Raw genomic sequence first — 17648 nt, forward strand, 5'->3', positions numbered from 1 at the left:
AGCATGTTTTAGTGTAGGGGGAAACCCCACAATGACATGGGGAGAACATGCAAACTCCACATACATGTGACCCAGGCGGAGACTTGAACCCAGGTCCCAGAGGTGTGAGGCAACAGTGCTAACCACTGCACCACCATGCCGCTATAGGTATATATAAGAAGTGATAATAAAAAAAACATGCATAAATAGAAAGTGCAAATTGATGTATGGTTCATACTATGGTTATTGTGATAATTAATTGAACCAACACATTGACGAGCTGGCCAGGCTCACCCCCCCCCCCCCCCCAGGCAATGCGTTCTCAAATTTCTAATGCTGCCTGCAGTTTCAACTGGAAAGTTTCTACAATCAATGTATCCCCTCCTCCTAAGGATGGGGGTAAGTGTTCTACACACACTGACTGACTAGGTGCAGTTCCCAAAATAATTAAACAAGTGTCCTTGAGCAGTGCTTTCCCTCCCCATGAAGATAAGGCAGGTGTCTCATACACTGACCAGTGGCGTACAAAAATTTTATTATATTGAGCAGCACCTTTCCCTGTCTCCAGCAAGCCCCTCCAAACCCGGGGAAACATCGTAAGTGTCCTGAATAGGGTAAGCATCCCAGAACGAGGAGTCTTTCACATAAGATAAGGATGCTCTTGTTGTGAAAAACAAGTTATATAAGTGATCAGAGAGATAAAAAAAAAAAAAAACATGGTTATGCAGTTTAACCTTAATACAATAATATTATAGGTGAATCATGGATGGATGGGCTGGCCCCTCATCCTGGGTTGTTCCCTGCCTTGTGCCCATTGTTTCCGGGATAGGCTCCGGACCCCCCATGACCCAGTAGGATAAGCGGTTTGGAAAATGGATGGATGGATGGAAAACTCTTATTTTGCATGTTTGTTCAGCTTCCTGAACCCAGTAATTAATTTTTGTCTAACAATCATCCATCCATCCATCCATTTTCCAAACCGCTTATCCTACTGGGTCGCGGGGGGTCCGGAGCCTATCCCGGAAGCAATGGGCACGAATCATTTCAGAGTAAAAAGGATTATATGGGTTGGGTAGATGATTTACCATGGAGAGCCAGCAGCATCCACACCCTAAGATTAAGTAAAGATTATTCCTCCAGCACACAGTGAGCTATCCCAGCATGCACAGCGACACTGAGGATTTTATATCAACCCAAAACCCTGAATAGAGAGGCTCATTGAATGAGGAGGTGAATCTGTGTAGGAGGGTCAGTCCATCAGAGGAAACTCTGTAGAAGGACAGAGCACCAGCCCCCCAGTCCAGATACACTCCTACTCTGCGGGAGCCTGAGGGCTCTATGGGTATATCAGTTCGTTTATTATTGTTCCGGACAGAGTATCTGTCAGGATAGCAGCACAGACTCCATGACTTGTCATTGTATCCAAGCCGACAGTCACTCCCTCCTTTCCTCCCGATCCCTTTATAAGTCACTCCTATCCAGGCTCCATCTCCATCCCACTCAGCCTCCCAGTAACAGCAGCCAGTCAGACTCTCTCTGCACAGAACTTGGGGGCAGACATCAAATCTCTCTGGATGATCAGGATATGGCTGCTTTGCCCCCCCTGTCGCCTTCCTATTCCCCCCTGTCAGAGACAGGAATCTGTTTGCTGTGTTGGGGTCCAGTGTCAGCTGGCAGGAGTCTGTAGGCAGGAGGAAGAATTATTAATACCATCAGGCAGACCTGCATCTCCGCCATTTTATCACTTACATTTAGCCTGTACTGTATTTATCTGTACAATATAAAAACAGCAGCTTTACTTTATGTTTCTGTACAATATAAAAACAGCGCAGCTTCCCCGAACAAAGCGGGAACTGAAGTTTATGAAATAGCTCAGGAAATGTCGGACGGCGCGCGACGGCGGCGGGAAGAGCCGCCAAAATGCAGCGCGAGCTAAACTAACAGCGTAATTACGGGAAAATAAAATTACAAAGCAGCAACATTCATCAGACATATTCATCACAAACATATTTACCACAAAAATTCAACACCAAAAATTAATACTAAAAGTGAGTGTTGTTACTTTAAAATATGAATTTCCTTCAAACCGCTTTGGACACAGACCTCCAGACAGCAGTGTAACTGCAAACTGAAGCCCTGCACAAACCAGAAAAATCACTGTACAGTACACACTGTACTGGAAAAATCTATGGAAAATCACAAGCTATTAACATACACACAAAATCATTTATAGTTTCATTTACCATTTAAACTATGGGCATATTTTCCAGGAAAAAAATATATATTTGCAGAAGAACAAAGCTTGGCTAGTGTAGCAAAGGCATAGGATATGTTATATAAGGAATAACTGACGACGGGCCGTTGAATTATTAGAAAATAATGCACACCTGAGGTGGTGATGCGGCCACGACGCGAAGCGGAGTGGCCGTTACACCTCGGGTGTGCATTATTTTTCTAATAATTCAACGGTCTGGTGTCAATTATTCCACTTATACTACGGTTGCCACACCTCAAGACATCGATCAGATGATATATTCCAACGACTCTTTTGCTAGTTCCAAAACGTCATTTTAAAGCTGGCAATGGAGGCTTGAGCTGTTGATAGCAGACTAATGCAGTTAATAATGAAGTTATTAGAAAGAGAGCGAGAGAGACAGAGACACAGAAACAGAGAGAGAGAGAGAGAGAGCTTGTATGAATTAGGCTACCTCTGTGTGTCCCTCAACAGTGTTCTGAAGCACCGTCTCTAAACTGTAAGTCTGCTTTAAGATGCAGCGCTGTTATTACCTCGCTAGTGAGAAATGTCATGTGTAGCCTAGTTAAGTTGGTACACTAGGCTAACTAATACTGCTGCAGCCCAGTTGTTGAAAGTTTCATATTCACCGTAAATATTAAAATTTACTTTCGGAAAATCGTCTGTCATATTGTTGTTTTTGTTAGTCCTGTGTGCTTTATAGGTACTGTATGCTAATTTCCGTTATTACAGTTAACTATGCGAAGTGATATGGAACTGTAATGCGGTCAAGAGAGCTGCCTGGAACTACGTTCGCCGTGCGTTTCCCTGAAAATAATTGCACACCTCAGAACGTTCGTCAGCCAATCAGATTCAAGCATTCAACGGTCCCGTAGTATAATAAATGTTAATAAATATAATACATAGGAAATTGTGTGCTCTAGGTCAGGTTTTTGCTGCCACTTTATTTTGCATCCTAATTTAAAGGTCATACACATGAACTATGTTCATATTTACAAAAGGAACTAAACTACAATTGGTTATTTGATCTGATTTTTAATCTAGATCATTGAATGTTCTAGGACTGAACTCCACATTCTCCAGATCAACACTGTTGGTGCTTTTCCCCTGTGGAGCAGTGCTGGGTCACAAAGTGCTGGGACCTGGGCAATATTTAATTTAAAAGAATAAGTGCCAAAGAGATGGAGCACATTCTCTCTTAAATTGTGCTCATAGAATGCTTCTTGAGCCAGCTTTAAACCATACCTGATGTGCAGAATAGAGCTCAGTGGTTGAAGTGACATGTGATTTCTCAGTTTGCTTTTGATTACACCAATTTTGCTTAAGTCTTTCTACTGCAACATTTGAGTGAGGGAAGCAGTTTGAGTGAGAAAGAACTGCAACTGCCACAGAGGCCAACTCTTCAAATGGGTTTATGCCTGCTGCATCCCTATACCTTTTTGTCTCAGCCCAGAATCCAATGGTTGTTTCCTCTCATTTCTGGCAATGAATAGACCTCCACTGACTGATGAAGATGTCAGCTGTTGCTGGACAATATCCTAAAAGTATAATTAGTTTAGCCATGTTATCCAGGTTCTTGTTTTGTTTAAGAGTCTCATCTACACTGAACACAGACATGTGTTGGAGAACTTCCATCCTGTCTTTGAGCCTTGCCCAAAGTTCATTTGCAAGGACGATAATGCATCTCCTTCACACACAGTTCTCATTCTCAGGGGAGATTTTAAGCTGGGCTGCCTTGGACTCAAATGCACAGCCAAGATATGGCTTAGCTAAGATGTAATTATCTATTGGGTCTTTTATCATGTAAATTTTGTCCATAGGATGAAGGACTTGGCTGCAGACAGCTCTTATCAGTCAGTCCCGGATCTGTTTGTTCCCCCTCAGAGGCCTTGACCGCACTCTGCACCTCACCAGGAATTGACTTCAGGTAAGGTACAGGAGGTTCTATGGGTCAGCGTACATTGAGTGTTAAACATCCGCCATGTAACAGTGCTCAGTTGTCACGGTCAGGCTGAAATGTGACTTCAGCTCCTCCCACTGATTGAATATTCTTGATACAGTAGCTCTACTGAAAGCCAGCAGGTGGCACAGACTCTTGTTATGACTAATGGCCTCTCCCCACAGTTTATGTTTTTTTATAGTGCCTTTTAAACTTCCTTTCTTTACGGTGAAAAGGAGAACCATTTGTATGTCTCCCTGACCAGGAACTCAACACTACAATGCAATGTGGTTTTTGAGGCAGAGTTCACTGTTAGTTGACTGCCCTCCTCCGACTCGTCCGTCAGCTGCACCTTTGCCAGCTGTGGCCGCGCTGTTGCCTGCCGCAGTACCCCCTCCCTCCTTGCCTGCGTCGGACTCCCCTCTGACTCTTTTCTCTTTTCTCCTCATCCCCTTCGTCTGTCCCTCAGCAGATCTCCTCGGCCCTTTCGTCCCCTCCTGCTCCTGCCTCCCGGTCGCCTGCGGCCCCTCCAGCTGCCACCCGTTGTGGCTCCTTTGGGCTTCCCTTTGTCCGCCAACCTTTCCTGTCTGGCCTTCCTTGTCTGCTCCTCATCCCTTTGTCCCTCCTGTCTCGGCTCCTCATTCCACTGTGGTTCCCTCCGGGTCCTTTTGTCTCTTCCATTGGTGTTCCCGCAGTGTCTCCATTTCTGGTTTGTTCTGTGTCGGGTTCTGTCCTGGCTTCTGCCTTTGTCCTTGTTTTGTGTTTCGGTCCTGTTCCCTGTGCCCCAGTGATGTTCTTGCTCTTGTCTTCCAGGTCCCGTGTCCCCGGTCTCATCTCATCCTCGTGTGTGCCACACCCCCTGATCAACCACAAGTGCTCCCCTAATTGTGCCCAGCTGTTTTCCATCAGTCTGATTTGTTCTGTGTATTTAGTCCACGTCTGAGTCCATTTTCCCAAGATCCGTCAATGATGTTAGTTGGTCGTTGTTCTATGTTTTCCTGGTTCCCCAAAATAAACACAACAGATAACAACAAGATGTTTTATTTCTTCTTTAAGAATTTTGTAAACACCATTGTATGCCCCTGTCATAACTGATGCATTATCTGTGCCAATGCCAAGCAGGTTCTCCTTTTTGAGGCTATACTGATCAAGGAAGGAGAGAAATTTCTTGGCGATGGACTTTGCATCTCCTCTCTCCAGCTCAAGAAAGTCAAGGATCCACCAAACATCCCTTTCCCTCACTAAAGTAGCGAACCACAACACACAGGTACTTGGAGACACTGACATCCTTTCATCATCAGGAGGCTGTATTTGTTGCCACTAATACCAGTCACCAGCCTCTGAATAAAGGATGGAGCCAAAACACCATTAATCATCTTGCTGCAGTTGGTGCAGTGCATCCAAAAATTCTGAGTTGTACTGAAATCGGGGAATGCTGGCTTGCATGTTATACCAATATGGTGACATGACAAAACAATGGTTGTCTCTGCCTCTTTCAGGGTGTCTGTTCTTTTTTTTATAAAGGATAATTTGGATTGGTTCGCCTGATTGTATGGTTTTGCCTGTTCCACATGCTGCCGGGTAGCTGCATGTTTTTTAATGTCTGACAGCTTGGCATAAAAATCTGTTTTACAGTACAGACCGTAAGTTTCAGTCATCATTTGAATTTCGATAGTAACCTGTGTAGAAGAAAAATTGGACATCGGTAGGCCCGGGAGGGGAGGCATATTGGGTCTGCTATGTCTTAGACCTTAGGCAAGAAGAGATTGTTTTGAATACTGTGTGACCTCTGTAAGGAAAAGTAGTAAAAATGCCCCAAGGTTCTTGGTTGATCATTTGAATGCAGACAATGTTAGGAATTTATGATCGTGGGGGAAGCCAGAGAGAGAATGGGGGTTCCAGTTGGCACCACTAGGGTGATAAGGATAAGGTGACAAGAATTGAATTACAATGATCATAAAAGTCTCCGTCCTGTCCTGTCCCGTCCCTGTCTCAGGATCCCCACACTCCAGGGGTCACTCTTTATATGTAAATTCACTCACAACACCTACACACAGCACCTTGGTGGGGAGGGCTTTTTGGGGTATAAAGGGGGGTGAAGAACTGACTTCAATTTGTATCTGAGCTGCCTTTCAGTACTCGGTGTGTCTCTACACTGTATTACATTATATTATTTTTACTGTTCAATAAACCACCATTTTGCTGAAACTGTGGAGTGTTATATTTAAAATTCTTCTACCACAGTTGGCGCCCAACGTGGGGCAGTTGAGTTCTTTGTTCCAGACGATGGGGTCCTGCGATAGATGTAGGTAAGGCGTACAGCCTGATGGGACCAGATCCAGATGAGATTGAGGATTGGCCCAGTCCCTCATCAAGGAACAACGGAGATGACGCTGTCCCAGAGCTGAACATTCCTGAGATTTGGCCAGACCTGTGTTGGTGAGATAAAGGCTTCTCTGTTTATTCATTTTTGCTGCTGCTTTTCCTGTTGCTGAAGGTTATTTTTTTGGTAGTGTTTGAGTGTGTGAGAGTCCGCCGTGACTGTGGGAATCCAAGCACAGGGAAGCACTGACCATGGTTAGAAAGGCTGTTGGGAGAGCGCTCATCCACCTGTGATAGGGAAAGGATGCGGTCTGAGTGGAGACCTGAGTGACCTATTACGTGATAGGTGGATGCACGAGACCTTGGGAAAGTCCATGATTTTGGTGGCACCACTTTGTATTGTGTGACGGGGCACAAGGCAGCAGGGAAGCCGTCAGGGGCAGAGGGCAGGGTGGTGTGTGCACTGCGTGGTGCGGCATTGTATGGTGGAGGATGGAGAGTGAATGCGTTGCATGCGGTAGCACAGCACTGCGTAACGGGCAAAGGAAGAGTAAGATTCCTGTGTGTGGACAGGGAAAATCTAAGACAGGCTCTGTCGTAGACCCCTGGCACCAGGCTGAGAGACTGTTCGGGGTTTGGTCCAGTCTCGGTCCCACAGGAGTATAAAGGTGTATGTCGATAGGGTGTGTGGGTTTTGGAGAATGTGTATGTGGTAAAGGGTGTGGGGTCTCCCAGGTGCAGTATCCTCGGTGCGATAAAACGATACATGGAGTTGATTTTACTCCACACTGTCGCATGCAGGTGTCAACAGTAAATTGAATAATCATTCCCAAGATTCTGGTCTGCTCTGGGAATATCATGGGACACTGGTATCCAGAGAATAGACAGTGCTAGGTGGGTCCAGTAGATGAACTCTCTGGAGAATCCTCTTAAGTCTCATTTTCCCACAGCGTTTAACTGGTACCGTCTGTATGCAGCTCGGCAAGGTGATAAAGAAGATGTGTATGACTGGGAGCTCTGGTTGCAGAGCCTGGTGGAGCAGCACTCAGGCCCAGGAGCAGAACAGCAGGGACAAATGATGACTGCCCTCTATGTGGAAAGGATGCGGCCTGAGATCTGAGAACTTCTGAAGCAAGTTTGCCCTGACTGAAGGGAGAAAAACATGGGTAGTGTGAGAGCTTTCGCACAGAACATCGAGCGGAATCTGAAAGACGAGGAAAAATGGAAAGGCATCCAGGGAGAGAAGAAGAGAGGGAAAAGGGAGCAGGAACATGAAATGCTTGTTCAGGCAGTAGCTAATTTGGCTACGGGGAAACCCCATGGCAGAGGAAGGAGGAGAGGACAGGGTCCACCTGGTCCACCTAGAGGGGGGGACAGGAAATGCTGGAACTGCGGAAATCCCAATCATTTCTACTGGGACTGCCCTCTGCCTCAGGCTGTGCAGGGGAATCAAGCTGGAGGAGGGGAAGAAGTAAGACCAGGGCCTGTGATGTGCTATGTTTGCAACAGCAGGGACATCTCGCCAGCCAGTGTCCCAGCCTGAGTGCACAAGGCTCCGGGTGGCCTATGGCTCCTACCCAATACAAGATTGTGGAGACAGGTGAAGAGGGTCAGTTCAGTTCATCGCCTTAACCCGACACCTAGCAGATGACCCATTGCTTAAATTGAGAGTGGAGGGAAGGGAAATCCCTTTCCTTGTGGATACGGGAGCTACAAGGTCAACAATCTGAGAGGAGGAGGTGTCAGGAGTCCCCACCACTGGCAGAACTGTAAAAATAATCAGTGCCTCGGGAATCCCCGGATTCCTAGAAGAAACAGAACCTTTATTAGTGGAACGGAGCCCAGGGGCCACTGTGTGTCGGCACCGGTTCCTAGTTTCCCCCTATTGTCCTGTCAACCTCCTAGGGAGGGACTTAATGGGGAAGCTGTGGATGAAGGTGGAAATGCGGGAAGACGGTTTCACTGTGACCTCAGAGGCTTTGGGACTGTTTTGCTTATTGGAGAAAGAAAACTTTCCCGCTTGGTGGCTAGCGGATGACACAATTCTGAGAGACTGTATCCCTGAAGGACAAGAACAGCCTGAAAGATTGCATTGCACTGCTCAGTTTTCTGGTAAAGGAGGAGCTGAGTGGATAAAGGATTTTGAGGCTGCGGGAAAACTGGGAGAGACTGTTGTGCTTGATTACCTCTATGTGGCAGAAGACAGGTCTGCTGCATCTGTTCATTTGTCAGCCGGCCAGGAGCAGTGGTATGCAGGAGGTTCGGTCCTCCATGTATCATATGGGAAAAAGGGGTCATTAGAATGGAAGGACTTAGGACCCTGGGTCAGAGAGTGTGAGAGAAGGACTGAGTGGGTGTGTGTAGAGCATGGAAGGTAGATGAGTGGAGATGGACAGTTGCAAAGGTACCAAATAGATCAGTGTGTAGAGGTACAGAGAAAGGGGGATGCAGAAGGAAGTAAGGAGAAAAGTACTGATCCACTGCCAGACTGGTTAGGGGAAGTACCTGATTGCTTGTGGGCAAAAGGGAAAAATGATTTTGGCAGATTGGTGTCAGCTGAGCCTTTGGTGGTCCACCCCAAGTCTGACTTTCGGCCTCACAAGGCCTAGTATCCCTTATCTAGAGATGCAGAGGAGGGAGTGAGAGAAGTACATGCAGATCTGGTGAAAAGGGGGGCTATTAAGGAAATTTTATTTGGAGGTTTGTACAAGATCTGACTCCTATCGTACCCAATCTAGTTACAATTCTGGCATCCATACCAGCGGAGGCTAAATGGTTCTCTGTCATTGATTTGGCTAATGCTTTCTTTTCTATCCCAGTAGATCCAGATTCCCAGTATTGGTTCGCCTTCACCTTTCTGGGGAGGAGGTGGACCTGGACAGTGATGCCCCAGGGCTACACAGTCACCTAGCGTGTATGGGCAGGAGCTGGCAAAAATTTGGAGGGGTTTACTGCGCCTGGGGGTAGCACACTGGTACAGTATGTGGATGATTTGTTGCTTTGCTCTCACACTCGCGAGTCCTGTAAACAGGACACCAGAGCTCTGTTAGACTTCCTGGCTAAAAATGGGCACAAAGCCTCCAAAGAAAAGCTGCAGCTGGTGTCACAAACGGTTAAATACCTTGGACATGTGTTGACAAGTGAGGGAAGGTCATTAGGACCAGACCGAGTGGCCTCCATACAGGAGATGCCCAAACCAGAGACTAAACAGCAATTGCTTTCAGTCCTAGGCACGATTGGCTGTTGTAGGCCTTGGATTCAGGACTATGCACAGAGGTCACAGCCCTTTCTTTGATTTGACAATTAGGCTAGGACTGACTGACGTGGACGTCTGAAGCTGAAGATGCCCTGATTGATTTAAAACAAGCATTAATGTCAGGCCCAGCTTTGGGGGTGCCTGACTATAGAAAGTCATTTGTCATTTGTGCAGTATGTGGATGAGAAAAAAGGGTTCATGACTTCAGTTCGGACTCAGTATCACAGGGAAAGGTTCAAACCGGTTGCATACTACTCAAGACATTTGGACTCAGTAGCTTGAGCATTACCCCTTTGTCTTCGAGCGGTAGCTGCAGCAGCAGAGGCGGTGATGGCGAGTGCAGATCAAGTGCAGTTGCATCCAAGGAAACTTCGAGTTCCCCATGCAGTGCACGCGATCCTGACACAGGCCAGGATATCATATTTGACGCCTGCGCGATCGGTGCATTATCTGAATGTTTTGTTAACACTGGAAAATGTGACTGTGGAAAGATGCTCTGCTTTGAATCCAGCGACCCTCCTTCCCACGGCGGTGGACGGGGAACCGCATTATTGTTTGCAGGTCATCGACTGTGTGTGCAGACCTAAGCCGAATCTGACTAACATCCCACTGGAGGGAGGCAACATCCTGTTTGTCGATGGGAGTTCTTTGAGTCTGGAGGATGGATCCCCAGCGACCTCCTATGCCGTGGTTTCTGGACGCTCTCATGCTACCCAAACAGGTGGCGATAGTGAAGTGCCAGGCCCACACAAAGCAGACTGATGAAATCAGTCAGGGGAATGACCTCGCAGACCAGTGGGCTAAAAGTTTAGCTAAGGACTCCACTGGGTTTGGGGATAAGGTTTTGCTGGCAAAGAATGTTGAATTATTTATTCATGGCCTGGATCATGTGACTCGTGACGGGATGGTAGCAGCTGTGACTCGGGTGTGGCATGCCCCTCGGTTTGCCGCAGCTGATGCCCAATTCTGCGGGAAGTGTATGGTGTGCATGAAATTCAATGTGGGAAAGGGCATTCCAACCGACCCTGCAGTGACCCCGAGTCCCCAAAGCCCATTCGATCACCTGCAGATGGATTTCACTGAGCTAACGCCGTGCAGGTGATACAAGTATTGCTTGGTGATTGTAGATCTGTTTTCCAGATGGGTGGAGGCATTCCCTTGCCGTCTCCCTGATGCTCTGAGCGTGGCTAAATGTCTACTAAAGGAGGTGATTCCGCGATGAGGTATTCCATCTAAAATCACCACAGACAACAGTCCTGTGTTCATCGCAGAAACCCTGACTAAATTGTCCCATTGGATGCAAATTGATTTAAAGCATTATTGTACCCTCGAGTGGAGGGATGGTGAAGAGGGCAAATCAGACACTTAAACTGAAATTGGAAAAAGAAACGATGGGCCTGCCCTGGATGGATGCCCTGCCCCTGGCTTTGTTTTTCATGCGAGCCAGGCGGCCTCCTTGAGAGGGGGCATGGACCCTTTTCCACTCTGGAGTTCCCCATGGGGAGAGGCGCCGAGCGGGCGTGGGCATACTTATTGCCCCCTGGCTGGGTGCCTGTACATTGGGGTTTACCGCAGTGGACAAGAGGGTAGCCTCCCTTCGCTTTCGCATGGGGGGACGGATCCTGACTGTTGTTTGCGCTTATGCGCCAAACGGCAGTTCAGAATACCCACCCTATTTGGAGTCCTTGGAGGGGGTGTTGGAGAGCGCTCCTCCTGGGGATTCTCTTGTTCTGCTGGCGGACTTCAATGCTCACGTGGGCAATGACAGTGAGACCTGGAGGGGCGTGATTGGGAGGAACGCCCCCCCCGATCTGAACCCGAGTGGTGCTTTGTTATTGGACTTCTGTGCTCGTCACGGATTGTATATAATGAACACCATGCTCAGGCATAATGGTGTCCATATGTGTACTTGGCACCAGGACACCCTAGGCCGCAGTTCGATGATCGACTTTGTAGTCGTGTCGTCGGACTTGCGGCCGGATGTCTTGGACACTCGGGTAAAGAGAGGGGCGGGGCTGTCAACCGATCACTACCTGGTGGTGGGTTGGCTCCACTGGTGGGGGAGGAAGCCGGCCAGGCCTGGCAGACCCAAGCGTGTAGTGAGGGTCTGCTGGGAACGTCTGGCGGAATCCCCTGTCAGGGGGAGTTTCAACTCCTACCTCCGGCAGAACTTCTCCCATATCCCGGGGGAGGTGGGGGACATTGAGTCCGAATGGGCTATGTTCCGTGCCTCCATTGTGGAGGCAGCTGACCGGAGCTGCGGCCGTAAGGTGGTCGGTACCTGTCACAGTGGCAATCCCCGAACCCGCTGGTGGACACTGGTGGTGAGGGATGCTGTCAAACTGAAGAAGGAGTCCTATCGAGCCTTTTTAGCCTGTGGGACTCCAGACGCAGCTGACAGCTACCGGCAGGCCAAGCGGGATGCGGCTTTGGTGGTTGCTGAGGCAAGAACTCGGGTGTGGGAGGAGTTTGGTGAGGCCATGGAGAACGACTTCCGAACGGCTTCAAGGAGATTCTGGTCCACCATCCGACATCTCAGGGCAGGAAAGCAGTGCAGCATCAACACTATTTATGGTGGGGATGGGCGCTGCTGACTCGGAACATTGTGGGTCGGTGGAAGGAATACTTCAAAGACCACCTCAATCCCACCGACACGCATTCCAATGACGAAGCAGAGTCTGGGGACTTGGGGGTGGACTCGCCTATCTCTGGGGCGGAGGTCGCTGAGGTGGTTAAAAAGCTCCTTGGTGGCCGGCACCCGGGGTGGATGAGATTCGCCCGGAGTTCCTTAAGGCTCTGGATGTTGTGGGGCTATCCTGGTTGACACGCATCTGCGGCATCGCGTGGACATAGTGGGCAGTGCCTCTGGATTTGGCAGACCGGGGTGGTGGTGCCCCTCTTTAAGAAAGGGGACCGGAGGGTGTGCTCCAACTACAGGGGGATCACACTCCTCAGCCTCCCTGGTAAGGTCTATTCGGGGGTCCTGGAGAGGAGGGTCCGCCGGATTGTCAAACCTCGGATTCTGGAGGAGCACTGTGGTTTTCGCCCTGGCTGTGGAACAGTGGACCAGCTCTATACTCTCAGCAGGATTTTGGAGGGTTCATGAGAGTTTGCCTGACTAGTCTACATGTGTTTTGTGGACTTGGAGAAGACATTCAACTGTGTCCCTCAGGGAGTCCTGTGGGGAGTGCTCCGGGAGTATGGGGTACCGGGCTTCCTTTTAAGGGCGGTTCGGTCCCTGTATGACCAGTGCCAGAGCCTGGTCCACATGGGCGGCAATAAGTCGGACTCGTTTCCGGTGAGGGTTGGACTCCGTCAAGGCTGCCCTTTGTCACCGATTCTGTTCATAGCTTTAATAGACAGAAATTCTAGGCGCAGCCAGGGCGTTGAGGGTGTCCTGTTCGGTGACCTCAGGATTAGGTCTCTGCTTTTTGCAGATGATGTGGTTCTGTTGGCCTTATCGGACCGTGACCTTCAGCTCTCACTGGGGCAGTTCACAGCCGAGTGTGAAGCGGCTGGGATGAGAATCAGCACTTCCAAATCCGAGACCATGGTTCTCAGCCGGAAAAGGGTAGAATGCTCTCTCCGGGTTGGGGTCCTCCCCCAAGTGGAGGAGTTTAAGTATCTTGGGATCTTGTTCACGAGTGGGGGAACGATGGAACGAGAGATCAACAGGCGGATCAGTGCGGCGTCCGCAGTCATACGGACGCTGCATCGGTCTGTCATGGTGAAGTGAGAGCTGAGCCAAAAGGCAAAGCTCTCGATTTACCAGTCGATCTACGTTCCTACCCTCACCTATGGTCATGAGCTATGTGTAGTGACCGAAAGAACGAGATTGCGGGTGCAAGCAGCCTAAATGAGTTTCCTCCACAGGGTGGCTGGGCTCTCCCTTAGAGATAGGGTGAGGAGCTCCGTCATTCGGGAGGGACTGAGAGTAGAGCCACTACTCCTCCGCATTGAAAGGAGCCAGATGAGGTGGCTCGGGCATTTGATTAGGATGCCTCCTGGACGCCTCCTTGGTGAGGTGTTCCGGGCATGTCCCACTGGGAGGAGACCCCAGGGAAGACCCAGGACACGCTGAACGGACTATGTCTCTCGGCTGGCCTGGGAACGCCTCGGGATCCCCCCAGAGGAGCTGGATGAAGTTGCCGGGGAGAGGGAAGTCTGGGCCTCCCTGCTGAGACTGCTGCCCCCGCGACCAGACCTCGGATTAAGTGGAAGATGATGGATGGATGGGTTCAGCTTCAAAACTCTGTCAGATTAGTCCATCGGCAAGACCAAAGTTATTAGCAGTTGCTGTCGATGTGAAATAAGTCAGTCACTCATTCTTTTTATTCGTATCACAAAGATGTAAAAATATATTTAGTTTATACCTATATGTATTTGAAAAGTAGACCATCCAAGGTTTCTGAGGGTGTTTTTTTAAATGTTTATATGACAAAAATCCGCAGAGTTTTTTAAATGGTTTTGCAAAATTTCTGTTATATCCCGCGGGCGGGATAACCGAGTCCAGAGGGTTAACTTCATAATTTACATCTTCCTCAAAGTGTCTACGAGAGTATGTCTCCAGTCAAATGCTTTCCGGAGATTTCTTCAGTGTCCGAGATTGGATGTAGGCTTATTAAGTTTATTAGGATTCGTAATTCTTTCATATACTTTTCGTAGTAAATTATCATCACACCTTCTCAGATCTATATTTTCTCTGATTTACATATTATTGCCAGCCGAGTTTGAAGTGGTGAGGACATTTTGCGCTGCTCAGTCAGCACAGTTACAAGTAGTTAGGTAGAGAGTGAAGGTCAGACAACTGCACAGCCAAACGAACTTGCATGAGGGTGAAGACTATCGCTACAGAACTGAACAATATTGTGATATTAGTCACCTTTGCACTGTTACACATCCATCGGATTTGAAACTGAGAACAGCCTCGCCCCCAAAATTGTATTTCTTTATTTTTTGTAAGTACTTGAAGTTTGTGTTAAACGCATATATACCGATATCATGTTAAAAATCATATCTCAAACCCTCTTCTCTATCCATTGGGGCTCTTTGTAAATCTTGGGTCAGGCATTTAGGAAAAAAATCGTTTTTGCTTTAAAAAGGCTGCCGACCTCTGATTTATACTTAGTTATATGACTAAGTAATATGTAATATTTAACAGGTCAATGTGCCGATCTGTTGTTGGGCTTGGGTTTTTCTTTAGTGATGAAGGGTTTCTGATGACCTTTGGACAATCTTTGTTGTTCTTAATTGTTGGTAATTGATTTCCAATAATAGATGCATATATTTGCAAAAAGAAATCATGCCTTGCTAACTCTAATATTGATAAGAATATTAACGCCTGAAAAAAATCACTTAATGCTAAACGTTGAATGTTGAATAAATTCGTGATTTAATTAGTGATTCGTTTGTGATTAACTATGCACAGCTGTGCGATTAATCACGATTAAATATTTAAATCTATTGATAGCTCTAATCAGAATATATTTTAACACTGTTACTATCTCACACAAACACAAAGACAATAAAAAAAGCTAAAAAGTATTTGATTGTTAAAAAAGACCTCATAAATTAATTAATAGTGCTTTTTGTGATGTCTGTTTTTTTTTCCCTTTGGATACTGTCTAAAATGCCACACACGCAGAATCTCACCTAAACACAAACATGCAAATGCATATACAAACAGCAAAAATGGCAGACACAGATCACAACAACTGTGTGAATACAACCATAACATAGTATTAATTGTATTATTAATAAAAACATGCAAACACTTACATTTCTGTACGCCTGGTCTGGTCCTGCACTCTCCACCGTGGTCCACACTATAGGAGAAGCAGAATGACATAGTACTGCTGTATCCATTTATTTATTGGTGCCTCTTCTTCACATACATGCATACAGATGTAGCCGCTTGAATTTTCCCCTCCCAGCCGGCTGCCTGCCGGTTGCCTGCCAAAAGCCAGCCAAAGGGACTGACCCCCCTCCTTCTGGGGGTGTGCCTAAATTCTCATCTAAACCCGCCCATTTATTCACTTGCAGGGTGTTACCATGAGATGGCGCTTTCTTTACAAAAACACATTTTAGTTGTGGTCACAAGTTTACATACACAAGTACAACAAGTATCAACCAGAATCTTTTGGTAGCCATTAGCAAGCCTCTGGCATAATTCTGGCTGAATATTTGACCACTCTTCTTTGCAGAATTTCTAGTTCATTTAAACTAGTTGGGTTCCAGGTGCAGACCTGGCTTTTCAGCATAACCCACAACTGTTTTGAAGCTTGGCATCCTGATCAGGAGTGACAATTTATATAAAAACATAAGAACATAAGAAATTTATAAACGAGAGGAGGCCATTCAGCCCATCAAGCTCATTTGAGGAGAACTGTAATAGCTCAGCAATTAATAGCTAACTAATTTGTTGTTCTAATATTCATTTATTGTATTGTATTTTTCATGTAATATAATGTGATTGCACATTTTATACTTCAACGTTTAATCTGTTGCATGTTATAAACTGTGAAAAGGCTAGTATTGTGTGTTTTCTTACAGTTTTTTTTCAATTGCTAAGACAGTACCATAGATTCTACTCTGTCTCTACACATACATGATCCATCCTTGGCATTGCTCTGGAGAAATATCTTGGCATACAGCATTCATTGTTTGATCTTGTGTCAATTAACATTATTTGTTTATTTGTTATGTGTTTTTTTACAATCTATTTTAGAAAGGGTCTTGATAGTAATTTAGTAAAATGATATATTTCAGTTTTGACAGTTTTACTAGCAGTTTTAGTATGTACTTATGTGCAAAATGGCCTCTGATAAATTAATTGAAGAATATATTTTGAAGAATTTAGTTATTGATTGCATTTTGTATGAAAGCAAAGCAAATTGCTTCACAGTTTAGCCCACATAAGCTAATGTTGTGGTGACTGTATGAAGAGTTTTGAGAAAGTAACTTCAGTATTGCAGTATATGTCTTAGCAATTAAAAAAACTGTAAAACTCACACTGCCTTTCCAAACTGATTGGTGTGAGGAGCAGTGACAGACATTCCAGACTGATGGGCCATTGACAGTATGCAAAGGTCTGGTGACTCCAAAGTCACTTCAAAGTTGTAACACTTTAGTAATCAAACCTCACACAATTCTTTGAATGTCTCATTCACCTTTGTGTAGCCAGCCCCTATGTCTGTAAGCTTCAGAGCTCAAAAGTCTTGGCTAGAAATGTTTATAATGTGATTATTTTTTATTGTTGTTTAAGAGACACAGTAAGATATCTATGTGTATATACTGTGTGTGAGAGAAAGGGCAAGTTCTCACAAGCATTCGTGATTGGTCATGGTGCTGTGAGCTCCACCTCCATTAGCCAATGGGATTCAATGAAAACAATCAACCTGGTCACCTCACCCTGTTATACACATTATGGCCAAGTTGATAAACTTAGGTTAGTTACCCAACACCCAAACACACAAAACAATGGCCAGTATTCCCCCTGCATGCTGGAGCTCAGATTTCACTCTCACACTCACGTGTGGTTTTTTAACTCTTCCCTCCTGCTGTGAATATGAAAAGCTGATGCCGTCAGCAGCCTTTCACACTGTCCCGAGGCCGTTTCACAGGACAAAACAGTATTTTCAGTGGTTGTTATGTGTTTGTAACAAAAATATAAAGACTAAGTTTTAATAGATTGTGTTAATTCCCAAGCACACGGTGTATTCAAATAAACGGCTACAAATGAAGCAGAAGAGTAATATGTACTTTCGAAATAAAAAAAAAGGCAGAAATAAAAAATACACAGGGATTATTTTATTGTTAAAAGTACTGGAAAAATACAGTATGATAACTTTAATTTTCATATACCACACTGTCCCTCGTTGCTTGACAATATCTTATCA

The 17648-nt window shown here is 46.3% G+C and overlaps 1 protein-coding gene across 3 annotated transcripts in view; it reads right to left on the reverse strand.

Annotated features, from left to right (window-relative positions):
• Positions 1-497: 497 nt before the first annotated feature.
• LOC125726912 (NACHT, LRR and PYD domains-containing protein 12-like) overlaps positions 498-17648 on the reverse strand; it is a 62835-nt gene continuing 45684 nt past the window's right edge. For all 3 annotated transcript variants that reach the window (XM_049003391.1, XM_049003392.1, XM_049003389.1), the window contains 2 exons: positions 15529-15575; positions 498-1660 (listed from right to left, as the gene is read on the reverse strand). In XM_049003391.1, coding sequence (XP_048859348.1) covers positions 1131-1660; positions 15529-15575 — 577 coding nt within the window. In that variant the 3' untranslated portion in view covers positions 498-1130. The remainder of the gene's footprint in view (positions 1661-15528; positions 15576-17648) is intronic.

The sequence above is a fragment of the Brienomyrus brachyistius genome, unplaced genomic scaffold, assembly GCF_023856365.1.
Source record: "Brienomyrus brachyistius isolate T26 unplaced genomic scaffold, BBRACH_0.4 scaffold79, whole genome shotgun sequence".
NCBI lineage: Eukaryota > Metazoa > Chordata > Actinopteri > Osteoglossiformes > Mormyridae > Brienomyrus > Brienomyrus brachyistius.